The sequence below is a fragment of the Struthio camelus genome, chromosome 6 (genome assembly GCF_040807025.1).
Source record: "Struthio camelus isolate bStrCam1 chromosome 6, bStrCam1.hap1, whole genome shotgun sequence".
In the NCBI taxonomy this organism is placed as follows: domain Eukaryota; kingdom Metazoa; phylum Chordata; class Aves; order Struthioniformes; family Struthionidae; genus Struthio; species Struthio camelus.
In genome coordinates, this window is record NC_090947.1 from 21,391,341 (window position 1) to 21,412,748 (window position 21,408).

Genomic DNA, 21,408 nt, shown 5'->3' on the forward strand with positions numbered 1-21,408 from the left:
TCTGACAGACGTGATCTGCGGTCTGTTTTGGTTGTAAAACAGGAGCCAGGAAGGCCTTGGGTAATGTAAGGTAGGAGAGAGCTGTCACCAATGCCTTAATGGTTGAAATAAATTGCATACTACAATTTATAGAGAATATTTGCATAAATAAGTGCAGGATCTTCTGCTTTTTGTTGGGAGCGATCAAATGCAATCTAGCTGCAGCATTCTTAAAAGGCAGTCCATTAATATTGATAGTGTTCTCCTTGCTATTTTCTTCATACTCAAAACTATGGTGATCCTCGAGCTCATCAAAAATCAGGTAAATGTTATTGTTTTGAAATTATAGACAAATACATGTGGCATTAGAGATATGGTAGAAAATAGTTAATTTCATTAAATTGCAAGAAACAAAAGTTAGAAATTAAAGTTGGAATTTATTAGGCAGCCTAACTTAACTATCACTGCTTATTGAGTCCTATGCCACCTTTCTGTATTTCTGGCACCCTCTGGGGTTCAATTACTTTTCATATGTTTCATTGCAAGTGTCCTAGTTAAACCTTTTGTAAGAGGTCTAGCCAAGTGTCTGAGAACCTCCACACTTGCAAAGGTTCCCCGTTGGTTTCCGTCCATCCCCACGTCTTCCCTTGTCTTACTGACAGGACTCTACTTGGTTTCTAGATACTGCCTTGGCATAGTCAGGCTGAATCTAGGCCCATTCTTTCAGTTGTGTTCCTGTTAAGCTGCTGAGGCTTCCGTAATGTCAGTAGTTGCAGGATATGGCACATCTGTTCATTACTGTAAGACTTCAGAAACATGGCCACATTTGGTATACGGAGTAGCAAAGCCAGCATTGAGGCATTCTAAGGAGACTAATTTTAATTCACTGTCTTTTTAAAAGAAAACTGCAGTGTGCTGTAGCAAAAACTGAGTTGTGTCATAAACTATTGTTTATTGTCCTTATCCTTCTGGTCTCTGCCTTGGGTAATATCAGTCTCAGCAACTGTTTGTTCACTCCTTTCTAGTCATCTTCATGTGGGCACAGTTCATCATGGAGGAGTTTTTCTGTTTAATTCTCCATACAGCTTACCATCCTTTTCTTTAAAATCCTTTATAAAGCCTCATTGCTATAGTGATGCCTGCAAGAAATTGTAAGCTATTATTAGGTATATATCTAGATCACTGTTGAAGACCTTTTTGAAAAGAAACAACTGTTTTAGAGTTTTAGCTGAGATTTAGGACACAGAAGTAACTGCAACTAAAATGATTAATAATACCTGAAGTTAGTATGCTATAATATTTCCATCATGAAAAATAAAAAGGACTTTTTCCCCCCCACCCACTTTTCAGAGATTGAAAGCAGCCTTGACCCAGCAGCACCCTCAGGTAACAAATGGAGATGCTACCAAGGGACATCCAAGTGGGTTGGTTAGGACTCAGTCAGAAGAACCACGACCACAATCACTACAACAACCTGCAACTTCAACAACTGAAACACCGGTATGACAACAAAGTGGAAACGTACTTCCTGGTCCCTTCACTGTTACGAAAAAAAACATTTTTTTTTCCATTCTCTTGATTTGTGAAAATAAAGGTTAATATGTGCTACAGAAGAAGTCTGAGGGAGAAGCAGACTGCCCTGCTAAAACACTGGCAGAATCTCAGAGTATAAATACAGTTATGCAGCAGACTGTCTCTTTACTGGTGTATTTAATTTGCCTATGATTATATGCAATTTTGCCAGATTGCTATATGTATTCTGTGTGTGTTTTGCTGGCATGTTATGTCAGTATTTCTATAGTAAGAACATTTTTCTAGTGATGTTCTTAAATGCTTCTAAAATGTATTTTTGAAGATGATAATTTCAAAATAGCTATTTTCTATCGGTTCAAAGTTGGAATTAAGTCCTGCTGATTTCTGGAGTACGTTACCAGGGAGTTCCGTGGTAACTGAAAATTGTACAGCTGGTTAATGTGTATTTGAAAAAAATCAAGTGCTCTTACTTTGTGTTGATATTGCATCTGTTCAATATTTCATATTGTAAACACTCTTTAGAATTTTTTTTAACTATATCAGGTATCATGCTGATGTTAATTTGCTTGAAGGATCTTTTCTGGACTGCCACAGGAAGAGTCTTGGGTGTGTGATTAAGTGTGCCATGTCCTCCTGGTTAGTGAAAGGGGAATTGGGGGCTTAGTAGTGCTATTCTTTTCCGTTTGGAGGATAGATGAGAACAGGAGAAAAAAGAGCAAGAACTCTGAGTCCCACTGGGAGTGGGAGTGCCACTGGAGGCGATTATTCCATGTGTGAGCGCAGAAGTATTCAAAAGCTGTAGTTTGTATCGTGGAGGATTGCTGCTGCTCTGCTTTTAAGAAAATTGTTGAAGTATTTTCTTAAGAAAATAATTATTGGTTGCAATGAAAACAGTCAGTATCCCTGAACAAAAGGCAAATGAGAGGACATATCAGGTTGGCGTATTTTAGAGGTATATTTCATTTATTTTTGTAGTCAGCCTGCAAAGCAAGTAAAACAGAGTTGCCAATCAGTCATTGCTGCCCTTATAAATTCTTTTAAACATAGGAATTTAAGTAAATACTGTACTCCTTCTTATACTTCTTATACTCCTTATCTGTTTTCTAGCTCTGCAAATAATGCAAAAACTGCTGTGAAATACCTGTTCTTAAGTGTTATTGTTCTGATATTGAACAGGGTTGTAGAACTTGATCTTTAAGAATAGATTTATTTTTTGCCTGAGGATGTTGTTATTGTAGCCTTTGAGGTGTTAAGAACAAAGCCATGTGAAAAAGATCTTAAAACTTCTTCAGAACACGTAACAGATCTCTCATAAGGACAATGACTCAACTTAGATGATGAAATCTCAGCTTTGATCAACAGCTTCAAAACATCTGTAAAATCTCAGGAGTGTTTTCAGAATGATATAATAGATCTTAAAATCCTTTCAAGTGATAGGATAGACGGAATATAACTATCTACATTATATATGCATGTGGTACCTACACACTCAGTCTAGCACAGTAAGAAAGTTTTATTTTTAAATTTAAAACCCCCAAATATATATCAAGATACCAATGCTAATTCTTGTGGTTCTTGGCATAAATTTGACGTGGGTAATAAACAAAAAAAAAAATCTGAGAACTCAAATCAGCATTTAGGAATGGAACACTTGGAAATGTTTTCTTCCTACCAATAAGACATTGAGATCTTTCACAGGAGTATCTATAGGACTGCACACCTAAGGAGAAAGATTGAGACTAATAACTACCTTCTGAAAGGGCCAAATTTTCAGAGGTTGTCATATCAAATAGGTACGTGCCAGTTTTACTGTATAAAAGTTTTAAGTTTAATCAAAGTGACAGCACTTTCCCGCAGATACCATATTTACTTGACATGATCTTACAGTCAACAGGGTAAAAGATACTGTAAGAGATGCTTTGAGTCACGTGTATGAAGTACTTTTGAAATTCAGGGCGTTTGCACATCTGTAACTGCTTCTTCTTCAACTACAAAATTATGGACTTATCAGTAGAACTTAAAAAAAAAAAAATCAGACTTTTGAGACAGTTCCCGTGATTCTTCAGCTTTAGAAGTTGTTACACTTTTCAGTAGTATTCAAAATAACCAAACAGCAAGCTTTTCATCCTGAAAACTCTACCATGTAGTATTATGAAAATATTCTCTTTTAGAAAACTTCAGAAAGTATGACAGAACAGTAGCCTTAAAACAGAGATTATCTTCCAATGATGTAACTTTTTGCTCCAAATGTTTTTTTGGATCTATTATTTGATTATACTGGCCAATCTAAATGCTTTCACTGCAGCTGCAATTAAAACCTATGGCTATTGATTACAGGCATAAAAAAAGATGCGGCTCCTTTCATTTCTGGACCAGATATATGGTTTTTATAAATGACACTGCTATTAATAGATTCTTGCCCGGGATCTGTTTTTGTGAAAGGAGTATAATGCGTAATTAATTTTGAAATATTTTGATTATGTCATTATATACAGGTAGATAAAAAGGAACTTGATGTTGTGTGGGAACGCAACATCAACAGGTAGGAAATTGCTATTTGGAGATCCAGTGATCAGTAAATACCAACTAATGTTCAGATTACTTGACAAGCAGTTTTTTTTATATTGAGCATAAATAATTCTGCAGTATTGGAATTGTAATTAGGTTTTAGTGAAGGGTGTTTTGGAAGGGTAAAAAGTAGAAACTATATAAAGATTTTTACTGCCAAATCTGATTTTAAAAGCTATTTTGCACAAAAGAGTTTAACAATTTACCGTTTGTAAGTACTTGGTCACTTTATGTTGTCAGGATTGGTACAAGAATGTCTGAGAGTCTATCTAAGAGGTATTTCTTCCAGGCTTTATTTATGTGCCAAATGTGAATGTCATAAATTTAATGCAAGATGATGAGTGGCTTTTCTTCAGTACACTTTTAAACACTAAAACTAGAGCCTTGATTAAAATGTTACATGTTAATGTAACATGATGAAGAGGGTAAATACAGTAAAAGTTTTTTTTAAAATAGCTGTACAATTGCATGACATAGCTTTCTACAAAATATATGAGTATATAGCCTGAATATACTTAGAAACATTGTGAATGCTTTTCTAAAGATGTGATGTGTTTATATGAATTCTGTAGTTTGTCATGAATACTGTTACACTGATAGTCTCTTTACCACTTTTTACTGTTTTCAGGCATCACCAGCTCAGCCTACGCCACAAACACCCAATACGGGTGGTCGGCGAAGAAGAGCTGCCAATGAAGACCCCGATGAGAAAAGAAGGAAGTTTCTGGAGCGAAACCGTGCTGCTGCTTCCCGATGCCGACAGAAGCGGAAAGTCTGGGTGCAGTCACTGGAGAAAAAGGCCGAGGACTTGAGCTCACTAAATGGCCAGTTGCAGGTATACTTTTTATTTCAAGCAAAAGCAAAGTTTTTGCTTTCTTAGACAGTGATCCTGGATCAATGGAGCATACGCTTTGCATGAAATCTGAAATATAAATAGTTTTGTAAAAGGTGGCTCGGTTCAGAACCAAAAATTCAGCATTGAATTGCACATATCATCAGTAAAATAAGAATATAAGAAAATATTCAACTTTTAAGACATGTGAACCTAAGGATTCTGCCCACTTGTCCTTTGCTCCATTTTAAATAACTTTCAAGTTGTGATGCTAAACAAGGATGACACGCTACGTTGGAGTAAAGGCTCATTAGCCAAGTAATAACTTTAACTTAAACGTCTTGCTCTTAACAATTTGTATCACAACTTGAGTTATTTAAATAAAAGTTTTGTTTTGATTTTCTTTGGTCTTTTGGTTCTTTTTAACTTCACTTTTTTTCCTTTAAAGTGAATGTAGGGACTCGTGAAAGGTGCCAGATTGACATCACTGGAAACTGAAGGCCTCTTTTGTCCACAGAACAGGTACAGCACAGGAAGTGGCAGCGCAAATTTCACCACACTGCCCTCTCAGTGTGCGTCGATCCTATAGTGAGGGATGTACATTGTAAGAAGATAGTTTAGTGTATGTTCCCGATCATTTTTCTAGCTCTGCTGAGGTGGTCAGTCGTTCGAAAGTTGTGATGTGGACACATTTTTCCGCTGTAGGACAATGTAAGACCCTTTTGTTTAAACTGTTATTAAATGATAACACATACTTTCTTAGTGTTTTCCAGCCATACGTAAAAATTATCACCAAACATTGTTTCAAAATAAAAAATCTAAAAGCTTTATTTTGGAAATGATATAAAGGAAAACTTATTTCCTAAATAAATAAATTATTTTTAAAACTTAATGGAAAATATTCTGATATTTTAAATTATTCCTTCTTGTTCTTTCTTTGCAGCTTGTTGACTGAGTTTGACCCAAATTGACAGAACCTCACAGATATTCCTCCTATTAAAATTCCTCTCTCATTATATTTGATAAAGAAAGTGTCTCAGCTTGGCCACCTGGAAAGCAGGGCATGTTGAGATTATTTTTATCATGTAACCAAAATGGCAGTGCATCAACCTCCTTCAGCTTCATGTCTTTAAAAATATTCAATATCCGAGACTGTAAAGTGTGAGAAATTCATGCCTAAGCACACAGTTGCAGAATATCCTAGTAGTCTTTCACTTTGCATTAACAGGAAGGAAATCCTGTTTCTGTTACATGCAGTATGTTCTAACCCTCATTTAATAGATGCAGCATATAATTAGAGTAGTTTTCAGATATTTTAATAAAAACAATGCAGCCATATAGAGCTATTCAAATTTAACATTTTGTCTTGTTATCTGGTAGTAAGGTGCTCTGTTCTTAAGTAAACCCTTGTAGGGGTTTAAGAATTCCAGTGAAGCCATTTCAGGGAAAAATTTAAAAATTGTTGTCCCATGTAGGATGCCTTGTTTTCTCCCCATCGGAGAGTCAGTTTTTCCCATTGGTCTTTGCACTGTTTGTAGTATGTGGTGTATTTAGTCACCTCAGAAATAAAATTAGGGATGAGATTACAGTCTAAAGTCAGAAAGGAGATTATTATGTTTCATCTCTTTTAGAGTAGATACTAAAAACTTCTGTTTATCCTGTGACTTTAAGTCAGTGACCTCCGTAAGCTTTCCTAACCTGTTAGTATAACTGTGGTTGCCTATGTAAAATAGCGTGATATTTATCTGTGTGCATTGTTTAGGCCTATAATTGCATCTAAATTTTGATTCTGGTTTAAAAATATGCACAATATGAAGAAAGCTTTAGGTTTCCAGATTTCGAAGAGTTAACTCGGTAATAGGGAATTCAAGAAAAAGAAATTTCGTATAGTCTGCCAAAAGCAAAACCGTTAACTGTGAAGAACAGAATGACTTGTAAAGAAAATTGAATGTCAGAGAAATAATTAAACTGTACTTTATGTGAAAACATTAATCAATCCTATATTTCCTTAATAATTCTTCACTTGACAGGCTAACACAGCTGATCAGCATAGTGGGCAGTAATGACCCATGATTACTTATGTTATATTTAATAAGTTTAGAGTTTTGCCTTAATACAGTTTTTATAGACTGCATGTTAGGGTTTAGTAGTTCATATTTTGTTAATATCTAAGTGCCCTGCTCAGCTGAATTTACTGAAATGTCATTCTTCCAAAAGCAAGTTAATGCTAAAACAACTTAAAATTATATTATATTGTTTCACATAAGAAGTTTTAACTTCTTTCAGCTGTTGTCAGTTTTCTTAAATATAAATTCTTTTCAATGTGAAAACACACAAAAACCCTGTAAAATTGAAGGTTTTTAAGAAAGAAAGCTCTTTAACAGTATATACAGATTTTGAAAATGGTATTTTTTACTTGGTTGCTGTATGTTCATAGTTCTCAGCTTTCTGTAGATGAACTTCTGTACAAGCAAAGTCTACTTTGACCTTCCATGTTACATTCCAGTTCCTGTATTTACTTATTTTTTAAAATGGTTGAATATAACTTCACTTTGTTTCTTTAAGTATTATTTTTCAAATTTTTTGTTTGAGAGAGGATTTCTGTCAGTTACGTCCTGTCAATGACACATTTAGATCGGATTGGCTGCCTTTATTATAGGTTCTGTTTCGTAAATTGTTTCATGCTTCCCCTTTTAAGAGTTGGGGGATTTTTTATTGGCTTGGTTTGGGGGTTTTTATTTATTTATTACTGCTTACTCTTGTGGACTCTGTTCTCTGCAAATAAGTTGGATTGCTTGTGGATCTTGAATTTGATATAGCACTTTGCGCAACTACTGCGGGGTATGATGTTCCGTGGAAGATGTTCTTAAGGAACTATTGACAGTCTGTCCCCAGCGGCCGTTCAGTCGTACTGCAGTATCGGACACCAAAGTTCGTGTATGGGCTCTACTTGTACCCTGTGGCTTTAATAATCTTAGAGGGCGTAATGTTAATTCCGAGTAGAAGGATGGCCTGCTTTCCGTAGGAGGTCACTGTAGATTTTAAAGGACATCCATTATCAGTAGGCAGTGTTGGTTTGTACTAATGCTGCAGAAGCTGCTTAAAGGAGGCTAAATTATGAAAAAGTTGCACGTAAGTAATGGTCCTTTTCCATGCAAGCATATCCAAAAAGGAGAAGGATTACCAGTGTTTAACTCAGACTATAAACTATCCCCATTACAGTTACTGCTACCTGTCTCTCTGGTGATAGTTTTGGTAAATATACCTCAGCAATGTTGCCCCACACCTTGTTAATCTAATCCCACAATTACATACTTGTTTTGGATCCAGTGAAAAATAGGCAGATATGGGAGAGAATGTCATACGGTGGATGACAGCCTTGCCAAGACTGCAGAAGAGAAAATAAGTATCTTTTGAAAAAGGCAGTACAGGTAGAAATAGGTATGCTTTTTCTCCAGAACTGTGCTCTTTAACAGCACACTTTGGAGTAAGTGAATGTAAAAAAAAAATCTGTATTTTCTATTTGTTAGGTAGTGTAGGAAATATATTTCATGCTTGTGTAAAGAAGCATTTATCATGATACTTGACTTGAGTATGTCATGAGGAGGAGCATTCACTTTCCAGGGCTAAAACTTTCTTTGTCATCTCTTGAAAAGTTTATTCCTTGTGTTTCTTCTTGTTAGCCTATTTTCTGTAAAGAAAACTACATGTTAACATGTTCTGGATGAGATGGAGGGACTTCATAATGTCTCACATACACGCACACTAAGAAAAATGCAAAAAGTGTATAGATGTTGGTCCAGTTTTAAAAATTCCTGTTTATTAGCAACCAAAAGTAGGTTTTACTAGTAATATATAAATGGCAACCATGGATTGCCTTTCTGTGACATTCCATATACTGTTTATCTAGCAGATAAACTCTTAACGATTTTCAGGAATGATTCATAAATTGAATACGGCATTATTGGCACACAGTATTTGTGTTAGTAGCATTGAAAGTTATGTATTCAATGGTAATACCTTAACTTTTGTAGTTTGTATGTAGGATGTGCTGTTCCATTTTTAAAATCTGCTTTAATGTAAGAGAACATATTTGGTTTTCTGTATTGCTGTTAGCAAAATTCTTAGTATTTATAATACAACTGAGATTAATCTATAAACTGCCTTTTCGATCATTTTTATAAACATTAGAATTATTTACACCAGTAGGCAGCCATGTCATTTTTATTTATGCTGTTAATATATAAAATTCTTCCTTAAAATACCAGGGACGAAGTTTAGAAACTTGCTGAAAACTTTTTCTCGATTGAGTCATTAATTTTGCAGATATTCCTTAACCAACAGAAGTATGTATTATGTTCTTGGAGACTGCTGCTTCTGCAGCAACTGTAGGTTATAAAGAAGTGTCTCAAAACTACATCAGCACTTTTGTTTTGTTCTCGCTCAACTTTGTCAATTTTGTGCAGCTGCCTGCTTGGCGTCCAGACTTGTGGCTCCTCAGTAAAGAACATGGCGAACTAAGAGGAAACTGAGAGCTGAAGGTTTAAGTAGTGTACTTACCAGTGACAGCCCAAGATTTCTGGACATGTAATTTCAGGGAAGCCTGAAAGGGAAACTGAGAGCTGATAGTGGTGTTTGTTTTTTTTTTATTGCAACATTTTTGTTTGTAATCCCTTTTTAATTTCCTTAGAAACTTCAGTTGAGTCAGATTTTTGCCTCTCTTTATGCTCTTGTTTTTGTTTTAAATACCAGGTTTCTAAAAGGGATATTTGACACAGTAAAATGATTGAATAGAAAAGTAGTACTTAATAGTTTTCTAAGATAATTTAGTAAGTATAAATGCTTAAGATTTTTCTCTCCTAAATGGAAGGAGCTTTGTCTTAGAAGAACAGGTTTTGTTGGGTTTTTTTAATGTTTATGTTTTAATGTTTATGTTTAAGTAGGATAATTAAACCAAATAAATTCTCCTTTAAATATCTTTTCCTAATTTTAGGATACTTTTAGTTATAATTCATCTCTTCAATCACTGGATTGCTTCATTTCTAACTTGCAAGTAAATATGCTGAAGTTGTCATGTGTTTTTTTGCCACATAAGTTTATTTGCAATCCAATTTTCCTATGTTAGATTTTTCTTTAACCTACTCCTAAATGCAAAAACATTTACTGAACAATTATGTCATATAAGGTTCTTCTAGGCTAAGTAACTTCAAGTGTTTCATATTGGTGAGAGGGATTTACATTTAAAAGAAAAATTAACCCCTGAAAAGCATGCATAGTGACAAGATGTAGGGATCACAAAGCATAACAGATGCCTGGATTCTGTAGGTACATAAACATTTTTCTGCTCTTTTAAGTGAAAATGGATCTATCAAAATGACATAGTGTTCTTAATTTGGATTGTCACATATAATGCGTTTATGTAGTGCTTCTTCATCCATACATATCAAACTGCTTTACAAGAAAGGTAAGTATCATTGTCCTCCATTTTACAAATGGGAAAATTGAAGCACAAAGAAGTAAAATGACCTTGCTCAAGGTCACCCAATAGCAGAGTGCTACAGCTTGGAAATGAACCCAGTTACTAGATCCTGCAAGCGCTGCCTCCTAGATTACACTCTGCTTCTGTGACACAAGCCGACATTTCAGGGTTTTATCATCACTATCAATTATCGTTGTTCCTTCCTACAGCACTTGGTTTGTACGTGGTTAACAAAAGTAAAATCATTGTAATAATCAATAGATACTTGCCAAATTTTTTTTTTACATCACATGAGATTTCCTTTTACAAAATCAAAATTAAATATAGTCACCAGGTATCATTCTCCATTGGTTAACTTGTCTGTTTTGTTGGCTGTGGCATCTGTTAAAATGTGAGTGGTTAAATGTAGGCTTACTCTGGTTAGAATTCATCACAAAACCCTGCAGAAGATTCTTACGGTAGCTGGATCACGTGAGTGAGACTATATGCAGACTCTGCAGTCTGCAAACTGAAAAATACGTTGTTATTTACCATAAAACCGTTTCTTAGTTTAAGTAAAACATAAAGTCGGTCAAGTTTCAGCTAATATTTAAGTATTCTGAAGTCAAAAAATACATAAATTTTTGCAATATATACCAAATGGAAATTTATTGTATTTTATTTGTCCCTAAATGAACAACTGAAAATCCTATAAAACTTAATACTTACCTCCCAAATATGTGTAGATTGAGCTGCGTAAAGTACATAACTTTCTTCTCCTTTAGAATGAAGTCACCCTGCTGAGAAATGAAGTGGCACAGCTGAAGCAGCTTCTTCTGGCTCATAAAGATTGCCCTGTAACCGCCATGCAGAAGAAATCTGGCTATCATAGTGAGTAATGTTCCATTACCTATAGCCTTAGGCTGCATCAATGAAATACTGCCGAAGTGAACTGAATGAACATTAAAAATGAGAAGTGCAGTTCTAATATTGCATTAAAGATTTAAAGAAAATTTTGAAGGTTATTGCAAGACAGGAATGAATGCGATATTTAGAAATATTTTTTATAAGTTCTTTCAGTTGAAATGTTGCATAACATTAAAGGTTTTATGTTGGTTTAATAAATGTGTATGATAATCAGCATTTAAGGACTATATGCTACTACACCTGCTTTGGAAAATATAATTAAAGTATTAATAGCACATGATAAACCATTTCTTTATACTTTATCTTAGCCTAGGACAGTGAAAGGTCCTTGGGTTTTTTTTTCAATATCATAATGGGATTTCAGTAGAGGTAATATAACAGCTGTCCTCATTTACCACAACATCCAGGATCAGTCAAGCTGTTAAAATAATCAGATGCAAGTTCATGGCTCTTACTGTACACTGTCTTCTAGATTGTTTTGATTTTCAAATTAAACATCTACTTTTCTATAACAGGATATTTTTAAAAAGCAATTCTAATAGTTAAGGGAATACTGAGAGCTTCAGTAACACCACTTCTTTCCTTATGCATGTTTTTGTTTTAGGTAACTTGCTTGATTTTCATCCTTCCAGCGTTTTAAGGGTTAATGATGCTTTCCTGACTTGTAACTTCATTTTTGGATATGATACACAGTGCTAGAACCAGCTGCTGCTGTTGTAGAATAAATGGCCAATTTTGTCCATTGTACACAAATTTGTAACAAATAACTGAGCTGGGAATGCATTAGGCAACATTCATAATATATAACCCACAGCTTTCGTTTTTATGATTTAGTGATATTTCAGGATACTTGTAAATGTGAAGATTGTTTCTGCCATATGTAGCCACTTCATTTTAATTTGCCAATGTCAGTAATTCAGGAGAATAAAGGAACATTTTGTATTGCATGCAAACAGATCCTCAGGTGCTTGCGATAAAACTTAATGGCCACCATCTTTACTTGTAGTCATTGTAAGCAGTTTCATCAGAATGGGCAATATTTTTTAATTTAAAAGATTCAGGAGATTTAGCAACTATCCATTGCCGTATATATTTAGAATACTGATTTTGTCAGTTTTGAGCTTATAAATCTTGGTCCTTTGATCTCCAGTCATTTTGACAGGATGGAAAATAGCATCTTGGAGTAAATTGGAAGTGTATAGAAATATGTTTGGGATTTATATTAACAATGATTGCTGCAGGGATGAGGCCATTATGGCTCCCATCTGACAGAACAACATAATTTCATACAGAAGCTACTAGGGAAGCTAACATTATGTATGCGAGGTTTTTCCAAAAGGAAAAAAAAAAAAAAAAAAAGAAAAGGGTTTCTTGAATTGTGATGTTTTGAGGATACATATGTGTTCCTGAATTTGCATGAAAAATGTGAAAGCACAGAACTTCAAAACAGCCTGGCAAACTAGGGCATGTTAAGGGCCTGCTAAGGATTTCTTTTTAAAGTACTAACGATGACCTGTTTAGTAATATTATTTTCTGCCCTCAGAAAAGGACTACAAAGTTCCTAATTTACTAAAGAATGAAAAATAAATAAGTACTAAAATACTAATCAGCAGGAGCATTTTAGAAAAAAATAAAATTATAGTAAGCAAGGGAATTGGAGACATAGCTCACTTAGTTTCTTCAATAGTCTTTTGAAGTTAAAAGTTCAGCACAAATGACAATTTTAATGTTATCTCTTTGAAGGCGTTATGTCACATTATCTTCATGTGACAGTGACCAAATTATAGTTTATGAGGGAGGAATTTCAGCTCATGTGTTCATGAAAGTGGCATGGCTAAAAAAAAGTATTTTTAAATAAGCAGCTCTTTATTATGTTCTTTGGGGAACGGTCATGTAAGTTGAATGGCTTCAAAAAGTATCGAGGGGTATGTAGCATTCTGTCTCTATGGAAGTAAAAGAGACCATATTTCAGTGTTCCTGCGGCGCTGAATGTTGTGCATTGCTGAGACAGTGCTAGTTTATACCATGAAGAGAGCGTTTTAATAGCTAAGTGCAATTTAATGAGGTTTCACTTATGACACACTTAAATAGGCACAAACAATCTGTGGTTTTGCAGGGTATTTTTGTCACCTACCTACATATCTTCTAAGATCTTTCAGATTCCCTGGACATATTTTTGCCTCATACCAAGTGAAGAGCGCAAGAATGAAGATTCTCTTTTCTTCTTCTAAGACTATTCCTAGGAGCCATGTTTTCATTATTTTTAAATCTCTTGTGCCTGCTCCAAGGGAGTGTATTATCAGGACAGAGAAACCAGAAACACGGTTACTATGTTTTGAGCATCAGCAGCAGCGATGAAAATCTGGTGCAATGTATGAGTTGTCAGCCAGTGTAAACTTTTTCATCCCCGAAGAGGAATTCTGTTGGTTTTGAATGAGTCCTTAAATATTTAAAAAAAAAAAAAAAAAAAGTGCAGTATGTAGGCAATATCTAAATGATTTTTTCATTTAGGCTTTATTTCAGCTCTTCTATACCAAATTATTTTTAAAAGTCTCCTTTTATATATTTTCTCAGGATTTTCTTGGACTTGAGGCAGGCATCAGTTGAAAACTTGCAGGAAGAAAGTGTGGTGTGAAAATTCTAGTTGTGAAAAAGTTGAAAAGGATGTTTTTGATATTTTTCATATTTATTTTCAAAAGAACGCCATACATTTCCAGAGCTTTTGTGCAAAACTGCATTTTAAATTAAGTTAAATAGATGCTGTTATGAAGGTGATATTAAATACTTTTTCTGGGGTTCTTTAGTTAGTTTTAAAGAAGCGGTGGAGATGACTAACCAGTTCCACAGCTCAGATAATTACTGTATTCCTACAGCCTGCCGCTGAGAGGTGACGGCCCTTCAGTAACCGAAGGGGATATTGACAAAGGTCAACTCAACTGGGAATCAGCATTTCTAGGCTTGAATCCCTCTATAGTCCATGGAGGGCCTTGTTCAAAATTACTGTTAGGCTTCCTTTCTTGTGATTGCCAGGCGACTGAAAGGAGTTCCAGATCACTTTATCTCAATGCTTGCTTACTCACTCCCGTTTTGAGGTTTGGGATTTCTTTTCCTGAAGACTACATTTTCTGTTTGCTTAAATTCCTGAAAGCTATAGGTGAGCAATGCTGATAAGCAGTAGCAATGTTTAACTACTCTACAACAGTACTCTTCAGTACATCCTCTAAAGTGTTCTCTGTGCTTTGTTTGGTAGTTTTAGAAGCTTTTCAACAGCACAGTCTAGTGCACATCGTATTACTCTTCCAAAATGACCTGCTCTTTTTATGAAGCAACTTGTCTAGGAGTGATACAGTCTTCAGGAAAGCTCATGTGACACAGGTCTGCAGATTTTCAGCCTTCTAATTATAGGACAAGTTACTTCTCTAGATTCACTTCTGCTTTTAGACCTTGCATTTTCCTTAGTTTGAGGCAAAGCTAGGGGAGCTGCTAAAAGGTGACGTGCCTTTTTTTTCCACATTTTGTACAGTATGATATTGGTGTTGTGTTTCAGTTACATTCTTGAAACTATAATCCTGTGCCTGGCAATTCTCAGGTCAATTAAAAATAAAAGCTGTGTCAGAATGTAAATGTGACTTTCCTGTGTTCTTCTAGAAGCCTTTTTCCCAGTCTTCAGGCTTAAGAAAACAGGTGACCTTTGTAGCAGGGTGACCGTAGGTACACACTCTATTCACTGACTATGCTTTTTTGTTTGTTTCTCATTCTTCAAATGGAGTTGTGTATTCAATTTTTGGCTGCTATTCCTGTAGACTTAGTGCTACCAAGGAAATCAAAATAGCTATTCTTTAGGAAGGGTATTTCTGAATAGTACTTAGTAGTTGTTGCAAGGATTTAAACTTCCAGTCAAATTTGTGAGCATCAGTTAAGTCTGTATCTTATGATAGTCTGTGCCTGCTGTAAGCTTCTGCCTCCAGCCCCTAGCATCTGAAAATGACTGAATTTTGTGCTCTTATCTCTTCAGTACAGTATGTTCATCTGCTCAGTGAGATATAAAAGCTTGTGTTGTACTCTGGTGATCATTAGCGTTCTCAGATTTGTTTCTTCCATTGCATATATGGTCTATCTGACTCCACCAGAACCAGAAAATCAAACCCTGCTCCTGTTCTGTTCAAGTGTGATATTGCTACAAGCATTTCTTTCAGGTCAATTTAACAGCGAGCATGCGTGTTAAGGGATACAAAACAATGGACGTAGCTCTTTTTTTTTCCTCTGGCTGAAAGATGACGATCTGCTTTATTTCCTGGCTATCTCTACCTTGCAGCATTTAGAACTGACCTTTTTTCCTACTTGAGGATAAGGAGGATTTGGCCACCCAGGGCATCAGGTTCAGCAAAAGAGGCATAACTAGGAAGTTTGAGGTTTCTATGACATAACAGCAGCTCAGAAGAAGAAGAGCAGGTGTGACAGCATGGAGTTTGTATGTGATACATGATGGCCCACTCACAGCCATTTCATTCTGTTTGAGGGGAAGTATATGCTACTGTCCTAACCATTAATTCAGTTTTTTTTCAGGAAGTGGCTAAAATTTCCTTCTGTTTTTTAACAAAGTTTGCACATGTTCCTTTTACTTGTTTGGTTTTTTCATCAGATCATGCTGTTCTTGATGGAACTGTAGCAAAGATGGACCCCTGTTGAATGCCGTTACCTGAATTGGCACTTGTTCATGTTCTGTTCCATTTTTCTTGAATGTACGAATCCTACTGAGAATCACAAACATCTTTCAGAAGTATTTTATGTCTCTTCGTCTTGCTATATTCAGTTGTCCTATAATCTTAAAATATGTGGTAACTGTCAGCAGTCCTAGCTCAATTTCATCCATCTAGCTCCTTTGATGTTTGAAAGATCTATTTTTTGGAAAAAAAAAAAAAAAAACACAATACATGTAAAAATAGTTAGCCTTGTGGGTAAGAACATTATGATGCTTTCAAAGGATTATCTCCATGCCCTTGTAAAAGGGTTATAAAGAGAAATTGTTACCTTATCCATGCAGGCAGTGTTTCTTAGGAAAAAAATGACAGTTTTGCTTACTTACACATCTCTCTGACCTTACCTTGCTTTTCCAGAAACAACCAATAGCAGTAGAACTATTACTTTCAGGATTTGAGGAGTGTGTCCTTAGTATAAATGGCGTTGCTTTAAAGATTTTCTTGTGTTGTCTTGCTAATTCAGTGATTTTTCTTACCCGGTATTTCATATAAACCTCAGTTTGTCATAAACTTCATTTCATCGCTGTTTGTTCATATTTTGTATTCATTTTTAGTTACTGCTATTAGCCTGGTTTTGTATGGAACGGAGACAGTGTGATCACAGTCTTGTTCATCTTTTAGAGTTGGCGTCATTTTTATCCCATCTCTTCTATTTCCCCGAGTAACTTCTGAACTTGTAGGCCAATCTCAAGCAAATCTGAAAGGGATCCCAAAGGCAAATCAAACTTTAGTTCTGTTGCTGTGTCACAAGCAACAGTTCATGCTTCTTCAGATAGTGCTTGTATTTTTCTATGGTACGTTATACACTGGTCAGTAGCGTTTAGAAAGGGCTTTTGTCTTCCAGTTGTCAACCTGTATATTGGGATTAGGTCAGTACATAAATCTTTTGTGAAAAATATTTGGAAAACACTAAGTAGCATAAAGTAGTGAAAAAAAAGTTACATTTGGTATTTATATTTTTGATTTTGAGTGAAAACCAGTAGGTTTTCTTTTTTTAGTCCTTAATTCAGCTTTTTGCTTGAGTGTTTGCATCTATATTTATGTTTATGTGACTATATTTATGTTTGCATACCTTTGCTAACTTTTGCATCTCTGAAAAAACATGATTTAGGACATCTGTGTGAGGAAAAACACTTTAAACCAGGCCAGTTTGTAAATTCTTTTAATCTATTTATCCTCTGTCCTGAGAAAAATTGTTGTGACTGTGTGGCTAATTCACTTCAGTAATTCAATTTTGTGTAGAATACCTACATTTTTTTTTTAATGAAGTGTTAATAAATTTTATTGACAGGCATTTACATGGTAAAAATGTTACTGAACTTCACTATGATAAAAGAATGTAGGTTGAAAACTTTTGGAAGTATTGTCCAACTAATAAGAATTGTCCAATTACTAATTAATTAAAACTGTCTACACAGTTTTTCAGATATGATTGTCACAACTGTTATTAAACATAGCATTAGTCTCTTGTTTGATTGCTAAGCAAATACAGTGAGTGGTACACTTTAAAAATCTAAATCAGAATAATTTATATAGTATTAGGAGACCATGTGGTATTTTAAACTTTAAATACTGCTTATTGATATGAGCATTTGTCATTAGAATTAGGTGTCATACTCATCAGCTGATTTGCTAGGTGGGAAATCAGACAATATTAATCATGATTTTAAAGATGTAAAAATTTACTTGTTTCCTAAATACTCCGTAATACAGTCCATATTTTTTGCTTAAAAACCAGTGTTTTTGAAAAAGCCTGAAAATAAGATTTTTGTTGCCATTTATTGTTCTGTATTATACCATCAATTTTAGTTATTTAGAAGATGATTGCTGTTATCTGGAAAGTGGTGGTGTGCCTTCCAGGAAAATAAACATGAATTTTTCTTCTTAAGCTGCAGATAAAGATGACAGTTCCGAAGACATATCAGTGCCAAGTAGTCCGCATACAGAAGCTATTCAGCACAGTTCTGTCAGCACTTCGAATGGAGTAAGTTCGACTTCCAAGGCAGAAGCAGTGGCCACTTCCGTTCTCACCCAGATGGCAGACCAGAGCACAGAGCCCGTGCTTTCCCAGATTGTCATGGCGCCTCCCTCCCAGTCGCAGCCGTCAGGAAGTTGATTAAAAACTTGCTTTGCATCAGTTTCTTAGATATACATTTGTGACTTTAAAGGGAAATCAGCAAAAGACCAGTCTCCATCTAGGAGAAATCTGTAGCTTAAAATTATTCATTTTTAAAAATCAAACCTAAATTTGGCTTTAATGATTGGCAGATGAAGATGAGACAGAACACCAGTTTCTAGTCTCTTAGTAAAAGACTGATTTTTTTTTTTTTTAATATTAGTTTACAAGTTATTTTCTGTGCTCTGTGTAAAGCGTGTGTACAGTACAATGTGGTTTATTTCATTTTTAATTTGGTATTATTTCAACAAGCATTGGGGTGAAGTACTAAAAGTCATCCCCAAGACTGTGATCGTAATATTATGTGACATTTTATACCAAAGTTCTGCATAGTCCCTATTGACTTTGTAATGTTAGCAAGGTCATAAAGCACTAGGCAAGAGAAAGACAGTAACAGTAAATTTGCTTTTAGTCTTTTTGCCTTTTTGTTGTTTTGCACATTATAAGAGGAAGAACATTGGGAGAAAAATTTTTTGTGTGTGTATAGCATTTTGTTTGGCTTTTTAACTGTTGGGGTTTTTTAATTTGTTTAACAGGGCCAGTACAGTATATGAGATACAGTACTTTTATGCACATACCTGTCCTAGATGAGGATCGTTACTAAATAGATTTCTTTGAAAATTGATGTCAGTTCCCCCCCTTCCCAACACTTTCTTTCTAGGGGGAGGAGAGCTTTACTTTTCCACTCAAAACAGATATCTGTAACTACCCTTTGTTGCTAGGCTAAAACCAGTAAGCTTATTGTAAAATACAGGGTTATCAAATATGGAATACTTTGTATTCCAAAGTAGGTTGATATTTTGTGGATTTTTGAGTCACAGACTAAGGAATTTACTCACGGTTTTGGATGCCAGAAAAGCCTAAAATCCTCCTTCAGACAATTCAAGACTTTTTTTGTCATTGTCTTGTATTTGCAAGCTAACTTGTACTTAATTCTTGTGTAAGCACTGTCATCTTTTAGTAGCAAAAATTTTGATACCTTTCTTGTGGAAAAAAAAAAATCAGTATCTACGGTATCTTGGAAACAATGTAATTATAATGTGGTGTGTGTGGTGTGTGCGTGAGAATGGTTCAGTAGTTTATGCCAGCAGTCTTTTGCTTGAATGTTTAAAGATGCCTTCAATGTGATGCTGGCTGATAGGTGATTGCAGTTTTAAAATGTTATTTACTGTGCGAACTTGGATAACTAACATTCCATGATGTAGTTTGTTTCTGATGAGATGATTGTAGGTACACTTTTTCTCATTATCCAATCATCTGTAGGATATTGAGTTTTTTAAATGTGCCATTATCTATTTTGATTCTGTACTCATGTTCAAAATACAGTACAATATTTTACAATAGATTAAGTTGTTTTAAAAAAAAAAAGTAGATGTGTGCTTTCAGGTCGGAAAACTTTGTATAATAGCGAAAACAGAAGCATAGTAGCAACTGGCAGTAAAGCAGGATTCCTCTATGTATATAACAAAGATTTAATGCATTTATAATGGTTTGTGTAGTTCATTTGCTCTTCCTTCTCCACCCTATACTATCTGTTTTAAGTGTCAGTGCCATCAAATTTCATATTTGATTCAGTTTTAAATCTAAAATTGTAATTGATCCACAAGAAAATCATAATTTCTACAATATATATATACGACCATACTATAATGAAAACTGGACAGAGACATATCTAAGTCATATATATATATTTCATTTCAGGGTTTTAAGCATGAAAATAATAGGGATTCTAAGTATTTTGTATTTTTAAAATAAGGAAGTTGAGTTGATAACCTCATGTGTTTAGAAGTCTTTCCCAGTTTCAAGAAAAAAGCTGTAACAGTTATGTTTCTGGAACGGTAAAATACAATACACATCTGGTGAGAAGGCAATTAGTTGCAAAGGCACAAAATGTGAATTCTGCAAGAAAGCTATACAGTTACTTTACAGTTATTTTTCATTGTAGTTTTGGTGGACTAGATAAGGCCTCATGGATTACACTATAATTTGCTCTCCTAAACACAAAGGCTTTTCAAATCATACTTATATAAGTGGAGGTTTTTTTTATAACAAAACAATTGCGCTTGTAAAATAAGTCCACATAAGCGTATAGGAGACGCGTAAGCAGTTAATGAATTTAACAGTGGGGCTGGAAAAAGAACCATTAAAATCTATCTGTGTTCAGCAAATAGAGAAAAGTTACTAGTCGTACAACCATGGATTCCGTTTTGAGACGTTTGTCACACTACTTCTGTACTTAAGCATTTTGGGTCTTTACATTTGACATGTTTCACAAACTGTACTGTTTTCTTTTATGTGCAGTTTGCATGAGTAAATCATCAAAGAGAATAAAGTCTATAAGTTATGTTCCTATTTTAATGAAATTATAATTGTTCTAAAAGGCGTTGGTGTCATCGGACTCCTTTCTTCATCACCGCAATTATTAGCATTTTTGTGGAACTCATTACTGTAATGTCAAGCCAATGTTATGTAAATAATGGCACATACATTTCTTTAGAAAATAAGCCAAATTCCATTGCTCTGCAGTTGGGTTTCCAGCAACTTCTGAGGAATTAGCCTTACATCATTAGTTCCAGGAGCCTAAGGTAATCCTCAGAAAAAGGAGTTCTTTAACATAGCTTGGTGATCACAGATGTTGCGTGACTGTTTCTTGTTGCAATGAGTTCCACAGCACTGTTTGGCAGTGAGGTTTGTCTCCACCATGAAAAGACCTGGTTTTATATCTAATTACCCAACCCAAGGAAGCTCTCCTCTCTTTAAAATCCTGACAGAGACTGAGCAACTGTAGATATTACACTGGTGGAACTAGATGATGGAAGTGCTAGATGAATGGTGCCTTCAGCTACCAGAATTACAGGAATAGTTTGCTTTACAGACAGACACAAGCATTTTAATTGGTCATCGTAAATAATGATGATGAGTAAACATAGTGAAATTATGTGCATCTTAATAAAGCAAGGTATGTTAAATTGCACTGAAGAAAACTTCAGAAAATGCTTATTGACATAATTAATATACTCGTGACAATGTATCTGATGAAGGTTGCTTGTATTTATATGCTGCTTGTTATCTCCCTCAGAGAAATAATTCAAACTGAACTAATTTACATTGCAGAATAGTAACGGCAAGATAGGCTTACAGTAGTATCTTCCGTAAAAGATATTTTTAACCATTG

General features: G+C 35.0%; 1 protein-coding gene across 11 annotated transcripts in view; it reads left to right on the forward strand.

The window, feature by feature from the left end:
• The window catches only part of ATF2 (activating transcription factor 2), a 53,769-nt gene extending 33,154 nt beyond the window's left edge, over positions 1-20,615 (forward strand). For 8 of the 11 annotated variants that reach the window (XM_009681770.2, XM_009681775.2, XM_009681773.2 and 5 more), the window contains 4 exons: positions 1,330-1,479; positions 4,709-4,915; positions 11,156-11,261; positions 17,947-20,615. In XM_009681770.2, coding sequence (XP_009680065.1) covers positions 1,330-1,479; positions 4,709-4,915; positions 11,156-11,261; positions 17,947-18,173 — 690 coding nt within the window. In that variant the 3' untranslated portion in view covers positions 18,174-20,615. The other 3 variants (XM_068948510.1, XM_068948511.1, XR_011141901.1) reach the window with 2 other exon arrangements.
• Positions 20,616-21,408: the final 793 nt, after the last annotated feature.